The sequence below is a fragment of the Oryctolagus cuniculus genome, chromosome 15 (genome assembly GCF_964237555.1).
Source record: "Oryctolagus cuniculus chromosome 15, mOryCun1.1, whole genome shotgun sequence".
NCBI lineage: Eukaryota > Metazoa > Chordata > Mammalia > Lagomorpha > Leporidae > Oryctolagus > Oryctolagus cuniculus.
In genome coordinates, this window is record NC_091446.1 from 30,049,525 (window position 1) to 30,067,308 (window position 17,784).

Consider the following 17,784-nt stretch of genomic DNA (forward strand, 5'->3'; position numbering starts at 1 on the left):
GTTCATCAACTGAAAACCTGACATGTTAGCTATTATTTAAAAATGTGAATCTGGGATTATCTAAGTTATAATTTTACAGTAATATGCCTATTTTAATGAAAAATAGACCATGAATATGAAAAACTTTTAAATAATAGTTCAAACAGTATAATTAATATCAATACATTATTTTATATATTAATAATATATGAATATATTTGGTAGTATAATAAATTTATATTTTTCTTAGAATATGTAAACTAATTTTTTAAAGATTTATTTATTTGAAAGAGTTACAGAGAGAGAGAGAGAGAGAGAAAGGTCTTCCATCCACTGGTTCATTGCCCAAATTACTACAATAATTGGGGCTGGTCCAGGCCAAAGACAGGAACCTGGAATTTCATTCGGGTCTCCCATGTGGGCGACAGGGGCCAAGCATTTGGCCACCTTTTGCTTCTTTCCCAGGTGCATTAGCAGTGAGCTGGTTCAGAAGTGGAGCAGCCAGTACCTGAACTAGCACTCAAACAGACTGCCAGTGTGGAGATGGTGGCTTACCTGCTGCACCACAATGCTACCTCCTAAACTAAATTAAAAATAATATATTGGATACTAATACAGGTATATCCTGATATTATGTTAATATTATATTATATCAGTATATTGATATTACTTTAGTATATACCTGTATATTAATGTCATACTAATATAATATCTTGGTATATAATATAAGTAAGAATATTAATTATAAACCATCAATTAATGATGTATATAGAAAGTAACACCAATTGTTGCTTTGCAAAGCAAGTAGATTGTTATGTTTTCTTCTTCAGTAATCTCACTTTCTCCACTGTTACAGAATAGTCATGAAGGGGAACGATACAGAGCGTCTAAATAGATCCCACTCCCTCCAACACGCATCTCTCATCCTCAGTGCACAGTACCTTCCCAGAGAAGTCCTGCCTTACCTGTTCCTTGATTTTCTTTATACAAATTGACTAGAAAATGGTACACCTAAAAGCGACCTACTGTATCATCCAGTGCCACCCGACACTTGGCACACGAAGACACTTAGCCCCAAGACAACAGAAAAAGCAGCATGTCGTTCTCCTAACTCTGATCCACCACACACACACTTGTTCACATCCCTAACTTTACACACATATGCACACACCCTGTCGCTTTACCCCTGATTATAATGCCTTTCACCAAGGCATACGATACGTTGTTTATACTTACTGGAGCTTCTTGGCTTTGGCCTCGTTCTGAGTGCAAGCATTGCCATGTGAGTGTGGAACCCTTGAGGTCACTTTCTGCCTGTGTTCCCCTAGCTGGCCAAGGTCTACTCTTACGCTCATGGATGGATGCACCAAGGCTGGAACTGTGGGGATTACTTCCCAGATGGCATCACCAATGGGGCGTCCTGGTATTCTCTCAGCAAGGGTAAGGGGAGTCCGGGGCCCTGCTCAGGCTGAGGTGGAATAGTGCTCTTTTCTCCTTCCAGGTTTTCCGTTTTGGGGGGAAGTAATGGGAACACTATAGAATTTCACACACAAGCAGACATCTGAAAAAATGGAGAAGTCTCAGGGTGGCATTCAGTGTCACTCTGTGATTCTTTAAAACTGAGGTTGAGACACCTGTGGTCCTGTTAAACTGATGGTTTACAAACGTATCGGGACGTAAGAGAAACAATGGAGCCACAGGATTAGGGGTGTGGCCGAGAGTCAACTGGGTTGAAATCCAGCTTGCCCGTTTACGAATCCTGTGGCTTCAGACTGATTACTTAACCTCCCTGTGCTTCAGTTTCTTCTTCTTTTTTTTTTTTTCTTTAAGATTTATTTATTTATTTGAAAGGCAGATTTACAGATAGAGGGAGAGAGAGAGAGAGATCTACCATGTGCTGGTTCGCTCCCCAGTTGGCTGCAACAGCCAAGGCTGGGCCAGGTCAAAGCCAAGAGCCAGAAGCTTCATCCAGGTCACCCATGTGACCTGGACCATCTTCTGCTGCTTTCCCAGGCCAGTAGCAGGGAGCTGGATCAGCAGTGGAGTAGCTGGGACATGAACCAGCACGCATCTGAGAGGCCAGTATCACAGGTGGCAGCTTTACCCGATGCGCCACAGTGCTGGCCCCCTGTGCTTTAGTTTCTTCGTCTACAGGTAGGTACACATGTATGGAAACACCCAGTTGTACTCCATAAATATGTACAATTATAAAGTGTTAATAAACACGCACACCTTTGTCTAAATAAACTACATGTGATAATAAAACAGTGATAATACCTTCCTCATAATTTTGATGGTTGAGTATTAAATAATACACATGAACATTCAGAAATGCCTAGCTTCTACATGTTAGCTTTTTAAAAAGTAGCACAGGGGTTTGCCTCACAGAGCAACAGGTGAGCAAAGGAGGTGGCTTGGCACAACCAGTTTCCCCTGGGTCCTGACTGCCTATCTCCCCAGGAACAGTCGTTTGCCATGGACACTGGGCTTTAGAAAGCAGTGAGGAGGTTCTCTCTCTGTTCTCTGGGCCTTGCCCATGTCTGAGGGTCAAACCAAAGCTGTTTGTTAACATGCAGTTGATGGCCTCCCTAGAGATGGGAGAAGGAGCTGACGCAAGCAGCCGGGTTCTTAAGGGGTCAGCTTTTAGCATCTGTCTTTCTCCGTCCTCTCAAATCTGGCCTGGCCTCATCCCAGGGAGCAGACTGGTGAGGGCTGAATGGAAGACAGTCCTGTGGAGAGAACAGAGAGGCGAGGCGAAGGAGCTGCCGCATACCGGAAAGGCAGACTGGTGGCCGAAAACGCACTTCCACAAGGCACAGAGATTTTGTTGCAATCGATTTTTTGACCCCTAAATTGAAAATATCAAATATGATTATCCAGATGGTACATATTTCCCCCTCTTCTCTCCCATCTGCTGAGAAAGCATGGCCCATGCCTCCACTGAGAGTCAGTACCCTCAATTAAGCTGGTGCAAGTCCAAGAGCAGCGAACTAATCAAATACCTATGCTAACGGTGTGGTCTCCAGACCAGCAGAGCAGCGTCACCCAGGAACCTGTGAGAAATGAGCATGTCGGGGCCCAGCATATGGACCTACTGAGTCCGAAACTCTGGGCTAGGTCCCTTCTTCCAGGTGAGGCTGGTGCTGGGACAGAAGCCATTCCACAGGCTGTGGCTCTTATCCCACAGCTCTCCCCATGTTGTCCACCGCAGCAGCTTGCACTCTTGTCCTTGCTAAAGAGCAAATGAATGGGGCCGGCACTGTGGCATAGTGGGTAAAGCCTCCACCGAGGCGCTGGGATCCCATATGGGTGCTGATTCAAGTCCTAGCAGCCCCTCTTCCGACCCAGCTCTCTGCTGTGGCCTGGGAAAGCAGTGGAGGATGGCCCAAGTCCTTGGACCTCTGCACTGGGCATGGGAGACCCCAAGGAAGCTCCTGGCTCCTGGCTTCAGATCGGCCTAGTTCCAGCCATTACAGCCACTTAGAGAGTGAACCAGCAGATGGAAGACCTCTCTCTCTGTCTCCTTGCTGTAACTACCTTTCAAGTAAATAAATAAAATCTTTACCAAAAAAAGAGCAAATGAACATTTCATTAAATGGATAATTGTTTCCATTTTTATTGTGATACAACTACCTAACATACAACTGACCATCTTACCATGTTTAAGTCTGCAGTTCAGTGTTGTTAAATACTCATTACATCCATAATGTGCAAGCAGTGCCTTTACTGTCTCCAGAGCTGTTTCCGTCTCGTAGGCCTGAAACTCGGTGTGCTTCCCGTTCCGCCTCTCGCCAGTGTCTGACAGCCGGCGCTGTCCCTTCTGTCTCTGATTTTCACTACTCTAAGTGGATCACATAGTATATGGCTTTTAGTGACTGGTTTATTTCACTTAGCATAAGGCTTCTCCACTTTATAGCATGTGTCAGAACTGTCTTCCTTTTAAAGCTGAACAGTATTTCATCCTATGTACTTACTGCTTTTTCTTTTTAAGATTTTTTAATTTATTTTATTTGAGAGGTAGAGTTACAGACAGTGAGAAGGAGAGACAGAGAAACGTCTTCCTTCTGTTTGTTCACTCCCCAAATGACTGCAACAGGAGGAGTTGCGCTGATCCGCAGCCAGGAGCCAGGAGCTTCTTCCAGGTCTCCCACATGGGTGCAAGGGCCCAAGGACCTGGGCCATCTTCCACTGCTTTCCCAGGCCATAGCAGAGAGCTGGATTGGAAGTGGAGCAGCGGGGACTTGAACTGGTGCCCATATGGGATGCTGGTGCCACAGGCAGAAGATTAACCTACTGTGCCACGGCGCCGGCCCCTATACTGTTTTTTTTGTTTATACATTCAAGCATCAGTGGACACAGGTTGCTCCCACATTCTAGCTATTGTAAACAATACTGCTATGAGTGTGAGTCTGGATATATTTCTCTGAGACCTTGCTTTTGGTTCTTTGGGGTAAATACCAACAAATGGAATTGCTGGATGACATGGTTATTTTTGAACTTTTTCGAGGAACTGTCATACTTTTCCATGGTGGCTATACCGTTTTACATTCCCACCTACAGTGAACAAGGGTTCCAGTTTCTCCACGTCTTTGCTGACACTTGTTAATTTCTGCTTTGTTGTTAGTAGCCATCATAAGAGGTCCAAAGTGGTAACTCAGGCTAGTTTGATTTATGTTTCCCTAATAAATAGAGATGTTAAGCCTCTTTTCATGTGCTTATTGGCCATTTGCACATCTTTGGAGAAATGTCTGTTTAAGTCCTTTGCCCATTTTTAAATTGGGTTGTTTTATGTTGTTACTGTTGTTGATTTTAGATGTTTTCTGTATAGTCCAGGTATTAATCCCTTATCAGATATATGACTTGCAAATGTTCTTTCCAATTTTGTATCTGCCTCCTCTGTTAATATTTTTATTTTTAAAATATTTTGGCCAGTGCTGCGGCTCAGCTGGCTAATCCTCCACCTGCGGCGCCAGCACCCCAGTTTCTGGTCCCAGTTGGGGCACCGGATTCTGTCCTGGTTGCTCCTCTTCCAGTCCAGCTCTCTGCTGTGTCCCGGGAAGGCAGTGGAGGATGGCCCAAGAGCTTGGGCCCTGCACCTGCATGGGGGACCAGGAGGAAGCACCTGGCTCCTGGCTTCGGATTGGCGCAGTGCGCCGGCCTTAGCGGCCATTTGGGGGGTGAACCAACAGAAGGAAGACCTTTCTTTCTGTCTCTCTCTCTCTAACTCTGCCTGTCCAAAAAAAAAAAAATATATATATATATATATATATATATATTGTTTATTTGAAAGAGCCAAAAAGAGAGAGGCAGGGGCAGAGAGAGAGAGAGATCAATCTTCCATCTGCTGCTTCATTCCCCACAAAGCCACAAAAGACAGTTCTGATCACGGCTGAAGCCAGGAGCCAGGATCTCCACCTTGGTCTCCCACATGGGTGCAGGGGCCCAAGTACTTGGGCCATCTTCTGCTTCCCTCCCAGGTGCAGTGACAAGAAACTGGATCAGAAGCGGAATAGCTAGGATTCAAACTGGCACCTTGATGTGGGATACCAGCGTTGCCAGCAGTGGCCTAGCCCTCTGTGCCGCAGTGCTGGCCCCTGATATTGTCCTTTTTGTTGTTGTTGTTCAAAATTTGTTTTAATTATTTGAAAGTCAGAGTGACTGAGAGAGAAGGAGAGACGGAAGGAGATCTTCTATCCATCAGTTCACTCCCCAAATGGCCACAATGACCAGGGCTAGGCCCAGGACAAAACCAGGAGCCTGGAACTCCATCCAGTTCTCTCACGTGGATGGCAGGGTCGCAAGTACTTGGCCATCTTCTGCTGCCTTCCCAAGCACATCACCAGGGAGCTGGATTGGACGCGGAGCATCTGGGACTCCAGCCGGCATTCCAGTTGGGATGCTGCTCACACATGGCAGCTTAACCCTCTGTGCCACAATGCTGGCTCCTAATACTGCCTTTTGAGGCACAATATTTTTCAGTTTTCATGAAGACCAATTTGCCTATTTTTTTGTTTTGTTGCCTGTGTGCTTGGTGTCATATACAAGAAATCACTGACAAATCCAATGTCATGAAGCTTTTGCTCTAATTGTTCTGAGAGTTATAAAACTCTGTATAAAGTTTGAGGTCTTAGATTTAGATCTCTGATGCATTCTGAGTTGATTTTTATTTATAGTGTTTTATAAGAGTCCAATTTTTATTATTTTACCACGGGTATATCCAGCTTCCCAACTGTATTTGTTGAAAACATTCTTCCCTGTTGAGTGTCTTGGCACCTTTGTCAAAAATCATTTGTCCGCATTTGTGAGGCTTTCTGAATTCTCTGTCCTATGCCATTAGTATGTGTATCTGTCTTTGCTGTCTTTATGCCTTTACCACACTGTTTTCATACGGTAGCTCTGAAATCAGGAAATGTGAGTCTTCTAGCTTTGTTCTTTCTTTTCAAGATGGTTTTGGTAATTTGGGGTCCCTTGAGAGTCTATATAAATGTTAGGGTAGATTTTTCTATTTCTGCAAAAAAATCATTGGAATTTTCATAGGGAATCTGCAGATGACTTTGGTTAGTATAGATATTTTTAAGCAGATATTTTAACCCAAATGAATTATTTTTTAAAAGATTTTATTTATTTATTTGAGAGTTAGAGCTACAGACAGTGAGAGAGAGAGACAGAGAGAAAAGTCTTCCTTCCATTGGTTGACTCCCCAGATGGCCACAACGGCCGGAGCTGCGCTGATCTGGAGCCAGGAGCCAGGTGCTTCTTCCTGGTCTCCCACGCAGGTGCAGGGGCCCAAGGACTTGGGCCATCTTTTGCTGCTTTCTCAGGCCACAGCAGAGAGCTAGATTGGAAGAGGAGCAGCCAGGACTAAAACTGGCGCCCATATGGGATGCCAGTGCCACAGGCAGAGGATTAACCTATTGCACCACAGCGCCAGCCCCCCAAATGAATTATTAATATACATGCCATTCTAATAAGAAGAAACATCTTAGAAATAATTGAGTCAATTATTTCTAAGGTTTATATTGAAGTCCAGAGCAGGCAAACATTTAGTGGAGGAAAAAAACAAATTATAACTACCTTTTGTTTTTTCAGGAGTCTGTTTTTCTGGGATAACTGTTTACAGATTAGTGTTTGTTCTCAGGTAGAAGGAGGATATAAAAGCAAGGTATTCATCTCATCTCTCACCTCGTGGGTCTGAAGAACACAGTTCAGAGAGAAAACGTGTTCCAAAAGCAGCACATTGTATGGTCTAGTAAGGCATAGCTAATAAGGAGACTTTGGAAATTGTAAGGAGGACAAGAAGTGAAGTCATAAAATAGAAAAAAGTGGAAAGGATGGAGATGACAAAATGGGCATTTGTGAAGTGAGAAGACTGGAAAGAGAGAAGGCATGTGAACTGGGAACTTGGGAAAGGATTTATGGGGGAGAAATAGACACGGAGGTCAAGAGGTGGAATAGAAAATGGTGAAGAAAATGATGGGTGGTGAAGAAATTGTGCTTGAAGAGATGAGATGGGGCATCGGATGGGAACCACTCATATAAATCTGCCTCTGCCTTCTTCCCCCAGGAATGCAAGACTTTAATTATCTCCATACCAACTGCTTTGAGATCACTCTGGAACTGAGCTGCAACAAGTTTCCCCACCAAGAGGAGTTACAGAGGGAGTGGCTGGGCAATCGGGAAGCCCTGATCCAATTCTTAGAACAGGTAAAATCTTCTTTTTTAATGTTCACAATGACAAAAAGGGACGTGTTTCCCAATAACATACTTGTTTAACCTATGGAGAAAAGCATTCCTTCAAAACGGACACGACAGCAAATAGAATGTCAGTAGCAAGCATGTGGAAAACCCCTGAGCACCACTAACTGTTAAAGAAATGCAAATCAGAATCACAGCGAGTTACCACCTCACATCCGTTAGGATGACTGCTATAAAAATAAACAAAAATAGAAATTAACAAATATTAACAAAGATATGAGAAGTTAAAACCCTTGTGCAATGCAAAATGGTGCTATGGAAAACAGTGTGGCATTCCTCAAAAAGTTAAAAATGGAGTTACCATATGACGCAGCATTACTCTTCTGGGTATATAACCAAAATAACTGAAAGCAAGGTCTCAAAGAGATATTTGCACATCCATGTTTCTAGCAGGGTCATTCACAGCAGCCAAAAAAATGGAAACCCAGGAATGCACTGAAGAGTGAATGTATGAAAGGTAGCATATACATGCAATGAAATACTGTTCACCCTTAAGGAGGGAGGCCATTCTGACACATGCTATACCATGGAGAAACCGTAAGGACATTATGCTAAGTGAAGGAAGCCCGGCCCAGGGTTTATGATCCCATTTATATTAGGTACTTAAGGGAGTCAAAACCTGAGACAGAAAGCAGAATGGGGGCTGCAGCGACTGTCAGGAGGAGGAATGAGGAGTTATTGTTTAATGGGTGTAGACTTTCAGTTTTACAAGATGAAAAGAGTTCTTTGAGATGGATGATGGTGATGGCTGCCCAACGCTGGAAATGCAGGCAATATCACTGAACTGTACGCACAAAATGGTTCCTGTGATATGTATTATGGTGTATGTATTTTATCTCGGTGAAAACAGGTTTTAATTTAAGAAAGGCAGGGCCAGGACATCAGTGTGGCTGACACGACCCCAGGAGGAAGGGATTGAGTAGCAGATGGGATCAGACGGCCGACAGGGACAGGGCTTTACAGACCACCATAAGAACCGTGGCTTTTGCTTTGAGTGATTTGGGTTTTAAGCAGATCAGCAACATAATTTGACTTGGGTTTTAATGGGATCGACCCTGCACAGACTGTAATCAGTAAGTAAAATGTAATTGAAAAAACAGGATCGATCACTGTTAACTGTTCTGTTGAAAAGAGATTATTGAGGTGAGAGAGGGCCAAAGTGACTGGTGAATGGGGTTATGATTGTCATCTTGTAAAGATCAAATGTGAAGGCCTAAGAAAAAGGGCGTTGAGACCCTAAAATACTGTGCAAATATTTTATGGTTATAGCTCTCTGCTATCAACTTTTTTCTGCAGGTTCACCAGGGCATCAAGGGAATGGTGCTTGATGAGAATTACAATAACATCACAGGGGCTGTCATTTCCGTCGGCGGGATTAACCATGACGTCACTTCAGGTAGGTGCCTAGTCCTCAGCAGAGTCAGGGTGCAGCCTGTAAGCCGGTGAGACCAGCAGGGATGGCAGAGACGCCGGGAGTTGGGATTAAAGGAAGGCAGAGAAACTAGAAATAAAGACGGGGAATTAAGAGGCCAGTTCAAGCGCCAAGATGTGTACACAGACAAACTTTTGCTTCTGAAGCAAGCATCCCCTGAGAAGCAAGGACTGGAAAAGCTGCATGTCAGCGTAACTTATCTGCATTCAGGAATCACTGCCATATACGATTTTATTGGGGGATTTTCTGGCCATGAGACTATTAATAGCTCACACACTGGTATGAAACGGGTAGAAGAAGAGAAGGGATATAAAACTAATGTTTAGTCTTATTCTGACTCAGGTGTTTTGCTATGTGTTCATTCAGGGAAAAGGTGGCAAGATTTGTTCTACAGGCTAGCTGTAGGGCAAGACTGATGGTGGCGGCAAGCCTTCTTGGAGCTACCTGGAACCTCGGGAAGGTGTAGAATTATCTGATAGTGGAATGGTGTTGCAAACTGACCCAGCCCAATTTGATCATGCACAGCTCTTAGGTTTTCAGTTTGTTTGTTTTTCACATGTAGCAGTAGCTGCCAGTGGGTAGAAGTAGCTGAGATTTGCCTACCTAGCCACAGTTTGATACCAACCAAATTTTACTACACTAACCATATTACCAAGAATGCATGTTACAGTTAATGCAGTCTACTTTGGATGCAACCTCTGCTTTATGTTCTTTTTAATTAAAAAAAAAAAGTATGATTTATTTGAGAGGAAGAGAGAACTCCCAACTGCCGATTCACTCCCAAAATACCCACAAGAGCTGGGGCTGGGCCAGCAAAGCTAGGAATTCAATCCAGACCTCCCACATGGGTGACAGGAACCCAACTGCTTGAGCCATTCCTGCTGCTTGTCGGGGTCTGCATTAGCAGGAAGCTGGAGCCAGAAGCCAGAGCCGGGTACTGAATCCAGGCATTCGAAGTTGGGACATGCCATCTTAACCCCAGACAAATGAGCATCCCTGTTCTGTGATCTTGAAGATGATTTCTGCATGTCATCAATCAAGGGTTAATTCAATGAAAATTAATATTCTAAAGGAAGAATCCTATGGCATTAGATACCCTGAGTCCTCCAGCCCAGTGGCTGGTCCCAGGACTATTTATTTATTTATCTATTTATTTTTAAAGATTTTATTTATTTACTTGAGAGGTAGAGTTACAGAGAGGAAGACAAGAGAGAAAGGCCTTTTGTCTGCTGGTTTACTCCCCAAATGGCTGCATGGCCGATCTGAAGTCAAGAGCCAGGAGCTTCTTCAGTGTCTCACAGGCAGGTGCAGGGGCCCAAGACCATCTTTCACTGCTTTCCCAGGCAATAGCAGAGAGCTGGATCGGAAGAGGAGCAGCTGGGACTAGAACTGGAGCCCATAAGGGATGCCAGTGCCTCAGGTGGAGGCTTAGCCTACTATGCCATGGTGCTGGCCCCCCTGGACTCTTTAGAGATTCAACCTTAGGTACCTTAAGAGCTTACTAGATTCCTTTTTTTGTTGTTGTTGTTTTTTAATTTGTATTTACTTGGAGAGAAAGAGATCTTTCTTCTGCCAATTCACTCCTCAAATTCCCCCAACAGCCAGGGCTGGGCCAGGCCAAAGGCAGAGCCCAAAACTCCATCCAAGTCTCCCACATAGGTGGCAGCAGTCCAAGCACTTGATCCATCAACTGCTGCCTCCCTGGATGTAACAACAAGAAGCCGAATTGATAGTGGAGTAGCTGAGACTTGAAACAGCACTCCCTTTGATTTGAGATGTGGGAGTCAAAAGCAGTGGCTTAACCCATCGTGCCACAACCCCTGATTGCTGGGTCTAGAGAGAGAAGGAGAAGCAGAGAGAGAAAGAGGTCTTCCATCCGCTGGTTCACTCCCCAGTTGGCTGCAATGGCCAGAGCTACACTGATCTGAAGCCAGGAGCCAGGAGCTTCTTCTGGGTCTCCCACATGGGTGCAGGGTCCAAGGACTTGGGCCATCTTGTACTGCTTTCCCAGGCCATAGCAGAGAGCTGGATCAGAAGTGGAACAGCCAGGACTCAAACCAGCGCCCATATGGGATGCTGGCACTGGAGGTGGCAGCTTTACCTGCTACGCCACAGAGCTGGCCCCTCTTATATCCTAATTAAGCAGAAGACTCTCTGTAAAATAGTCTATCCAATCAGCAAACATTGAACACTTTCAACCAATAATTGCCCATATGTTACATTCATTATGCTAAATAAGCAAATCACTCATTTCAATAGTGAAAACCACCATTGCTAACATTCATTATGCTACTTAACTAGTGTGCATTGGGGATAAAGATAGCTGGAGACCTGGTCTGGTGTCTTTTGTAACTAACATATGCATAATAACACATTGCCTTTGCTAAAATATTTTCAAATAAATTCAGGCATATAATAAGGGGAAGGAAAAAAGGACTTTCATTTTTATCTGTCTTATTCTTTATCATACTTATTATTTGAATTATTCATTGCTGTATCCTTGGCAGAAAACTTTTTTTTTAAATAAGATTTTATTTATTTATTTGAGAGGTAGAGTTACAGACAGTGAGAGGTAGAGAAAGATCTTCCTTCTGGTTCACTCCCCAGATGGCCGCCACGGCTGGAGCTGCGCCAGTCTGAAGCCACGAGGCAGGAGCTTCTTCCAGGTCTCCCACGTGGGTGCAGGGGCCCAAGTACTTGAGCCATCTTGTACTGCTTTCCCAGGCCATAGCAGAGAGCTAGATCAGAAGTGGAGAAGCCGGGACTTGAACCAGCGCCGATATGGGATGCTGGCACTGCAGGCGGAGGATTAACCCACTGTGCCACAGTGCCGGCCCCAGCAGAAAACTTTTTAAAGATTTACTTTATTTATTTAAAAGAGGGGAGACAGCGAGGCAGAGAGAGGGAAAGAGAGATCTTTATTTGCTTGTTCACTCCTCAGATGGCTACAGTGGCTGGGACTGAGCCAGGCTGAAGGTGGGATTCTAGAACTCCACTTGGATCCCCCAGTGGGTGGCAGGGACCCAAGGACTTCAGCCATCTTCCACTGCTTCACCAGTGGAGCATCCGGGACTCGAATGGGGGCTCAAATATGAGATGCCAGCATCAGAAGCAGTAGCTTAACCCACTGTGCCACAGCGCAGCCTCAAGAAATTCCTTTAAAGATTATTCACTTGTTTATTTGAAAGGCAGAGGGTGGTGGGGAGAGACAGAGAGACAGAAATCTTCCATCACTGTCCCATTCCCCAAATGCGCTCAATAGCTGGGCCTGAGCCAGGCTGAATCCAGGAAGCTGGGTCAGAAGTAGAATTGCAGTGTGAGTACTGTGGCACAGTGTGTTAAGCCACTGCCTGTGGCACTGACATCCCATGTTGGAATGCCGGTTCAGGTCCTGGTTGCTCTGCTGCTGATGCAGCGCCCTGCTAATGTGCCCGAGAAGGCGGTGAAAGCCCCTGCCCCCACGTGAGAGAGCAAGCTCGAGTTCCTGGCCCAGACCTTGCTGGCGTGGCCATCTGGGTTGTGAACCAGTGGCTGGAAGACCTCCCTCCCTCCCTCTGTGTCTCCCTTTTTTCCCTATCACTCTGCCTTTCAGCGACTCAACCTGCCAGGCCACAGTGACCATCCATCAGCAGACTGTCCTTGTAACTTTTAGGTGAGCACGGGGATTACTTCCGGCTGCTGCTTCCAGGCACCTATGTTGTCACTGCCACAGCGCCTGGGTTTGACCCGGAGACGGTGACTGTGACCGTGGGTCCCGCAGAACCGACACTGGTGAGTGGCGTGGGACTTCACAGAACCCTGTGACGAATGCCTGCACGTCTTTTTCTTTTTTTTTTAAAGTATTTTATTTATTTATTTACTTACTTACTTAAGAGGCACAGTTACAGAGAGGCAGAGGTGGGGGGAAGGGGAGGTCTTCCATCCACTGGTTCACTCCCCAGATGGCCGCAAAGGCCGGAGCTGTGCTGATCCAAAGCCAGGAGCCAGAATCTTCCTCCTGGTTTCCCACACGGGTGCAGGGGCCCAAGGACTTGGGCCATCTTCTACTGCTTTCCCAGGCCATAGCAGAGAGTTGGATGGGAAGTGGAGCAGCTGGGACTCAAACCAGCACCCTTATCCATCATCTACTTTGACCTTATTTTTAACTTCTCACTTGGTACTGCAGTCAACTTTCCTCTCATGAGCAGAATTGTTTAAGGAATGCAACTAACCCAAGTGAAATGGATCAGGAACTTCTTTGGGGTCTCCCATGTATGTATGTGCAGGGGCTCAAGGACTTGGGCCATCTTCCACTGCTTTCCCAGGCCATAACAGAGAGCTGGATAGGAAGTGGAGTAGCCAGGACTCACACTGGCGCCCATATGGGATGCTGGCGCTGCAGGTGGCAGCTTTACCTGCTGTGCCACAGCGCCAGCCCCTGCATAAAGTCTTAAACAACTGTGGCTTACTTCTAATCTTTGCTGAACTTTCCTCTCACCGTTTTTTATTTTTTTTAAATCCATTGCTCTCTTAAATTTTCTCCTGCTACTATCTTATTATTCCTTGCTCACTTCCTGTTGGCTCCTCTTCCTTAAATTTTTGTTAAGCTTTATCTTATTTATTTGAAAGGCAGAGTGACAGGAAGAGAGGAGAGACAGGCATAGAAAGATCTTCCATCCACAGGTTCACTCCCAAAATGACTGTGACGACTGGGGCTGGGCCAGGCCGAAGCCAGGAGCCTAGAATACCATCTGGGTCTCTCGTGCATGTAGTAGGGGCATCTTCTGTTGCCTTCCCTGGCCCATTAGCAGGAAGCTGGATTGGAAGCAGAGCAGCGGCACTCTGATACGGATGCCAGCATCGCAGGTGGCAGCTTCATCCCCTGCGCCACATTGTCAGCCCTGGATCCTCCTCCTCCTTCTGTTTCACATCACAGAGTGACTAAATGCACTTTCTGGTTCTAAATCGAGTTTATTTACCCCTTGACCTTGGGCCAGTCTCCTCATTCCTCTCATCTCATCTCTTTTTTTTCCTCTGCAAATTATTACTGGCAGAGCCTCCTTCATAAGCGGTTGAGGTGAGAAAGTATACAGAAAGCATTTAGTGCGGTGACTGCCACATAGAAACTGCTCAGCAAATATTAGTTTCTAAACTCCCTGACACCTCTGCTTCTGCCGCCTGGGCCCCTTCTGTTTGCATTCTTCAGCAGCAAGAGCAAGGACGGCCACCAGGTGGCGCTCTACCAGCCCTCTGCTGCCCCCACGCCCAGGCAGTGGCGCTCCTCCCTGGTTGCTGTAAAGATCAGTTACTCTGCAGTATCAGCACAGCTTCCTTTAGAGACAGGATGAGAAGCAAAGAACACCTTTGATTTACACCTTTGACCATCTTAGACTGGTATCTCAGAGCTCAGAGGTCACAGACGCTAATCTTCAGATTTACAAATGAGGCTGTGCTGTTTAATGAGCTTCTACTTAGAAACCTGTTTCCCACCAGTCTGAGCTCTCCTAGGCCTCCTCACTGTGCCCGTTTCCTTCTGGAAGCAACCCTAAAACTGAGAACCCTCCTGCTCTCTCTCCCTGTGAACACAGCAGGTCAAGCGAAACCCTTGTCTTTTCAAGATAGTGATAGGTACTATTTATTGAACAGGTACTGTGTATCAGACACTAGGATACTTTCCAGAAGTATCTCATTTAACCTTCACAGCAATCCTGTAAAGTAGATGTAAGTATCCATTTGTGTGTGAGGAAACCAGTATTTAAAGAAGACTTTTTTTTTTTTAATTTATTCTCTTTACTTGAAAGACAGAGTTACAGAGAGAGAGAGGGTGAGACAGAGATCTTTCATCTGCTGGTTCACTCCCCAGATGGCCGCAATGGCCAGGGCTGGGCCAGGTGGATGCCAGGAGTCAGGACTTCCTCCCGCTCCCACGTGGGTACAGACATCTAAGCACTGGGGCCATCATCTCTGCTTTCCCAGGCCATTAGCAGGGAGCTGTATGGGAAGTGGAGCAGCCAGAATTCAAACTGACCCCACTATGGGATTCCAGCATTGCAGGCTGCGGCTTTACCCGCTACTCCACAGCACCATCCCTGAAGATAAGAGAAATGTGTACAATTTCACACAATGAAAAAGTGGTGGGAGCCAAGATTCTAATCTAGGTCAGTCCCTGGGGCTGCCTCCTTAGCCAGTGTGCTACAGCCTCGTGCTTGGCTTCCAACCTGTTTAGAAATCCCTTATTTTAACACCAAGATCAGGGTAAAAGTTATTCTTTATGCCCTTCGAGAATTCCTCTGAAACTTCTATATCATCCCCCGCCCCCAGTCCCTCTACTCCCTTCTGCAGCATATTGTAAATTACTTCTACTTCAGACGCAGGAAGCAGAGTGACCCTTCCCCTGCAGCCTGTTTGCTGGTCCTGATTTTCCAACCCACGCATCCCGTCCACCTCTCTTGTTACCTGCTGAAATCAAACGGCCAGTAGGTGGCTGCATACACACAGGGGTCTTCCAGATGTTCATGGACAATGCATAGTCTGAAAAAGCCATGCATGGATTTCAAAGTCTCGAGTTACAGACAAATCTACCCGATGCCAAGTGCGCACGACACACCGCGTCTCAGAGCAGTTCACCTCCTTTTCCGCGTACTCTAAAGAAATTCACACAGCTCAGCACTGCGTCAGCTAGAGCTCAGACGTGGGGACCTGTCGCTTGGAGACAATCCTCAGATACAGAACGACTGAGCGCCCGGTGCCTGGCGCGGTGGAGGCGCCTGCCCCGGCAGAGCAGAGATCCATCTGGCTGGGGCAGAAGATGGTTTCCTCCCCATCACCGGCACACTGTGCTACCTTTGCCTCCCCCTCGGCGCCTTTCCTTCCCCTGTTCCTTCCTCAGCTCCCCTCTCTCTTTCCCTTTCCTAGGTGTGTGTGTGTGTGTGTGTGTGTGTGTGTGTGTTAGGAAGCTCTGATTCCCCCTGGTGTTGGGGAATTAGCAGAAAACCTGGCTGTGGGTTTTCGTGGAGAGGGCGGGAAATAACCCCACGGACGGGTTTCCTCCCTCCCAGCTGGCTCCCACTGCAAGCTGCTCCGAGGGCCAGCAAGCCAGGAGTGCCAGTGCCTCTCCAGGCCTGCCTGGTCAGTTCTACAGCTCCTCCAGGCCCAGACACCCCACACTGGTCAGGGAGACGCGTCTTTCCCTCTGCTTGCCGTGGCCCGAGAGGGGCGGCAGTGTAGCACTGGGAAGGACGCAGGAAAGCTCGTGGTGAGGCAGGAGTTGTGACTCTAGGGAACAGTCTCGGTCAGCTCCCTCCTGTGGCGTCTGCACGGCCAACCAGCGTGGCAGGAGGATTGAGCACGGTGCCTATGACTCACGCAGGTGGCATGAAGGGGTTATACCCCATCAATCCTTGCTTTTGGCCTGAGCAGCAAAACTGGGGAAACCATCGTTTACGGTATAGACACAGTGCTTTTCTAATACTCACGAAGTCAGTGTGTGTGAGGCTTGGGCAGCCCCTCCGGTGGATGGAGGGGCACTGCCTCTGTGGACCCAGCCAGTGTGCTGTCACTCCTCTGTCCCCTCCCTCGCACCGGGAGGCTGTGGTCGCACACCCCCCAGGCTGGCCTCCCAGCTTCTCCCTGTCCCCTTCCAGGTTAACTTCCAGCTCAAGAGAAGCATCCTTCAAGCAAGCTCCGGGAGGAGAGCCCCGAGCGGAGGCCACAGGGGCAGAGTGAAGGCGCAGCCCCGGACAACCAGAAGGAAGGAGCCGGAGGGGAAGCTGCCGCGGAGAGGCCCCGCGTGAGGCCCACGGAGCCCACGCCGGCCCTGCAGAGCGGCCGGCTCCCTGCGCTCTGAGCGGAGGAAGCAGCTTCCGGGTTTATTGTCTGGGACGTATTTAAACATGAGTATGAGCGTGCACAGAACACTTGGGAATGGTCTCTGTCTCTTCCAGAGCTAAGGCCTCTCTAGGCCATCATTAAAGGAATCAGAGTCCATTGGAAATGGATGCAGTAGTGTTCGGTGAGGTTCCCCCATCCTGGGAGCCAGCTTTAGGCCCCCTGCCAGGCCCACTGCGTGCGTGCGGGGCCTGGGTCTGCCTGGTGGGCCACTCTGCCTCCCGCGTCTTGCATGGAGCTTGCGCCGAGGTAGGTGTTCAGTGAGGACTGAATGAGGACTGCAATGCGGAGCTGATCCCTCATTGACGTTGTGCCTGTAGCGACTCCAGGTGGCCAATTCTGAAATCCCAGAGGACCATTTAGCAATGGCCAATAGTTTCTTTTCAAGAAAAGGATTTGACAGGCAAATACCTAGTCCCACTGCTACCCATCTTCGTCTATGGGCATTTTAGACAATATGCATCTTTTTTTTTCTTTAAAGATTGATTTATTTATTTTAAAGGCAGAATTACAGACACAGAGAGAGAGAGAGAGAGAGAGAGAGAGAGAGATCTTCCATCTGCTGGTTCATTCCCCAAATGGCTGCAACAGCTGGGGTGGGACAGGCTGAACCTAGGAGCCAGGAGCCTCCTCTGGATCTCCCACATGTGTACAGGAGCCCAAGGACTTGGGCCATCTGCTGCTGCTTTCCCAGGCCATTAGCAGGGAGTTGGATCAGAAGTGGTGTAGCCAGGACTCAAACCAGTGTCCAT

General features: G+C 46.9%; 1 protein-coding gene across 4 annotated transcripts in view; it reads left to right on the forward strand.

The window, feature by feature from the left end:
* CPN1 (carboxypeptidase N subunit 1) overlaps window positions 1-17,138 on the forward strand; it is a 43,986-nt gene extending 26,848 nt beyond the window's left edge. For all 4 annotated transcript variants that reach the window (XM_070057415.1, XM_070057416.1, XM_070057417.1 and 1 more), the window contains 5 exons: window positions 1,308-1,419; window positions 7,544-7,683; window positions 9,031-9,130; window positions 12,819-12,937; window positions 16,789-17,138. In XM_070057415.1, coding sequence (XP_069913516.1) covers window positions 1,308-1,419; window positions 7,544-7,683; window positions 9,031-9,130; window positions 12,819-12,937; window positions 16,789-16,938 — 621 coding nt within the window. In that variant the 3' untranslated portion in view covers window positions 16,939-17,138. The remainder of the gene's footprint in view (window positions 1-1,307; window positions 1,420-7,543; window positions 7,684-9,030; window positions 9,131-12,818; window positions 12,938-16,788) is intronic.
* Window positions 17,139-17,784: the final 646 nt, after the last annotated feature.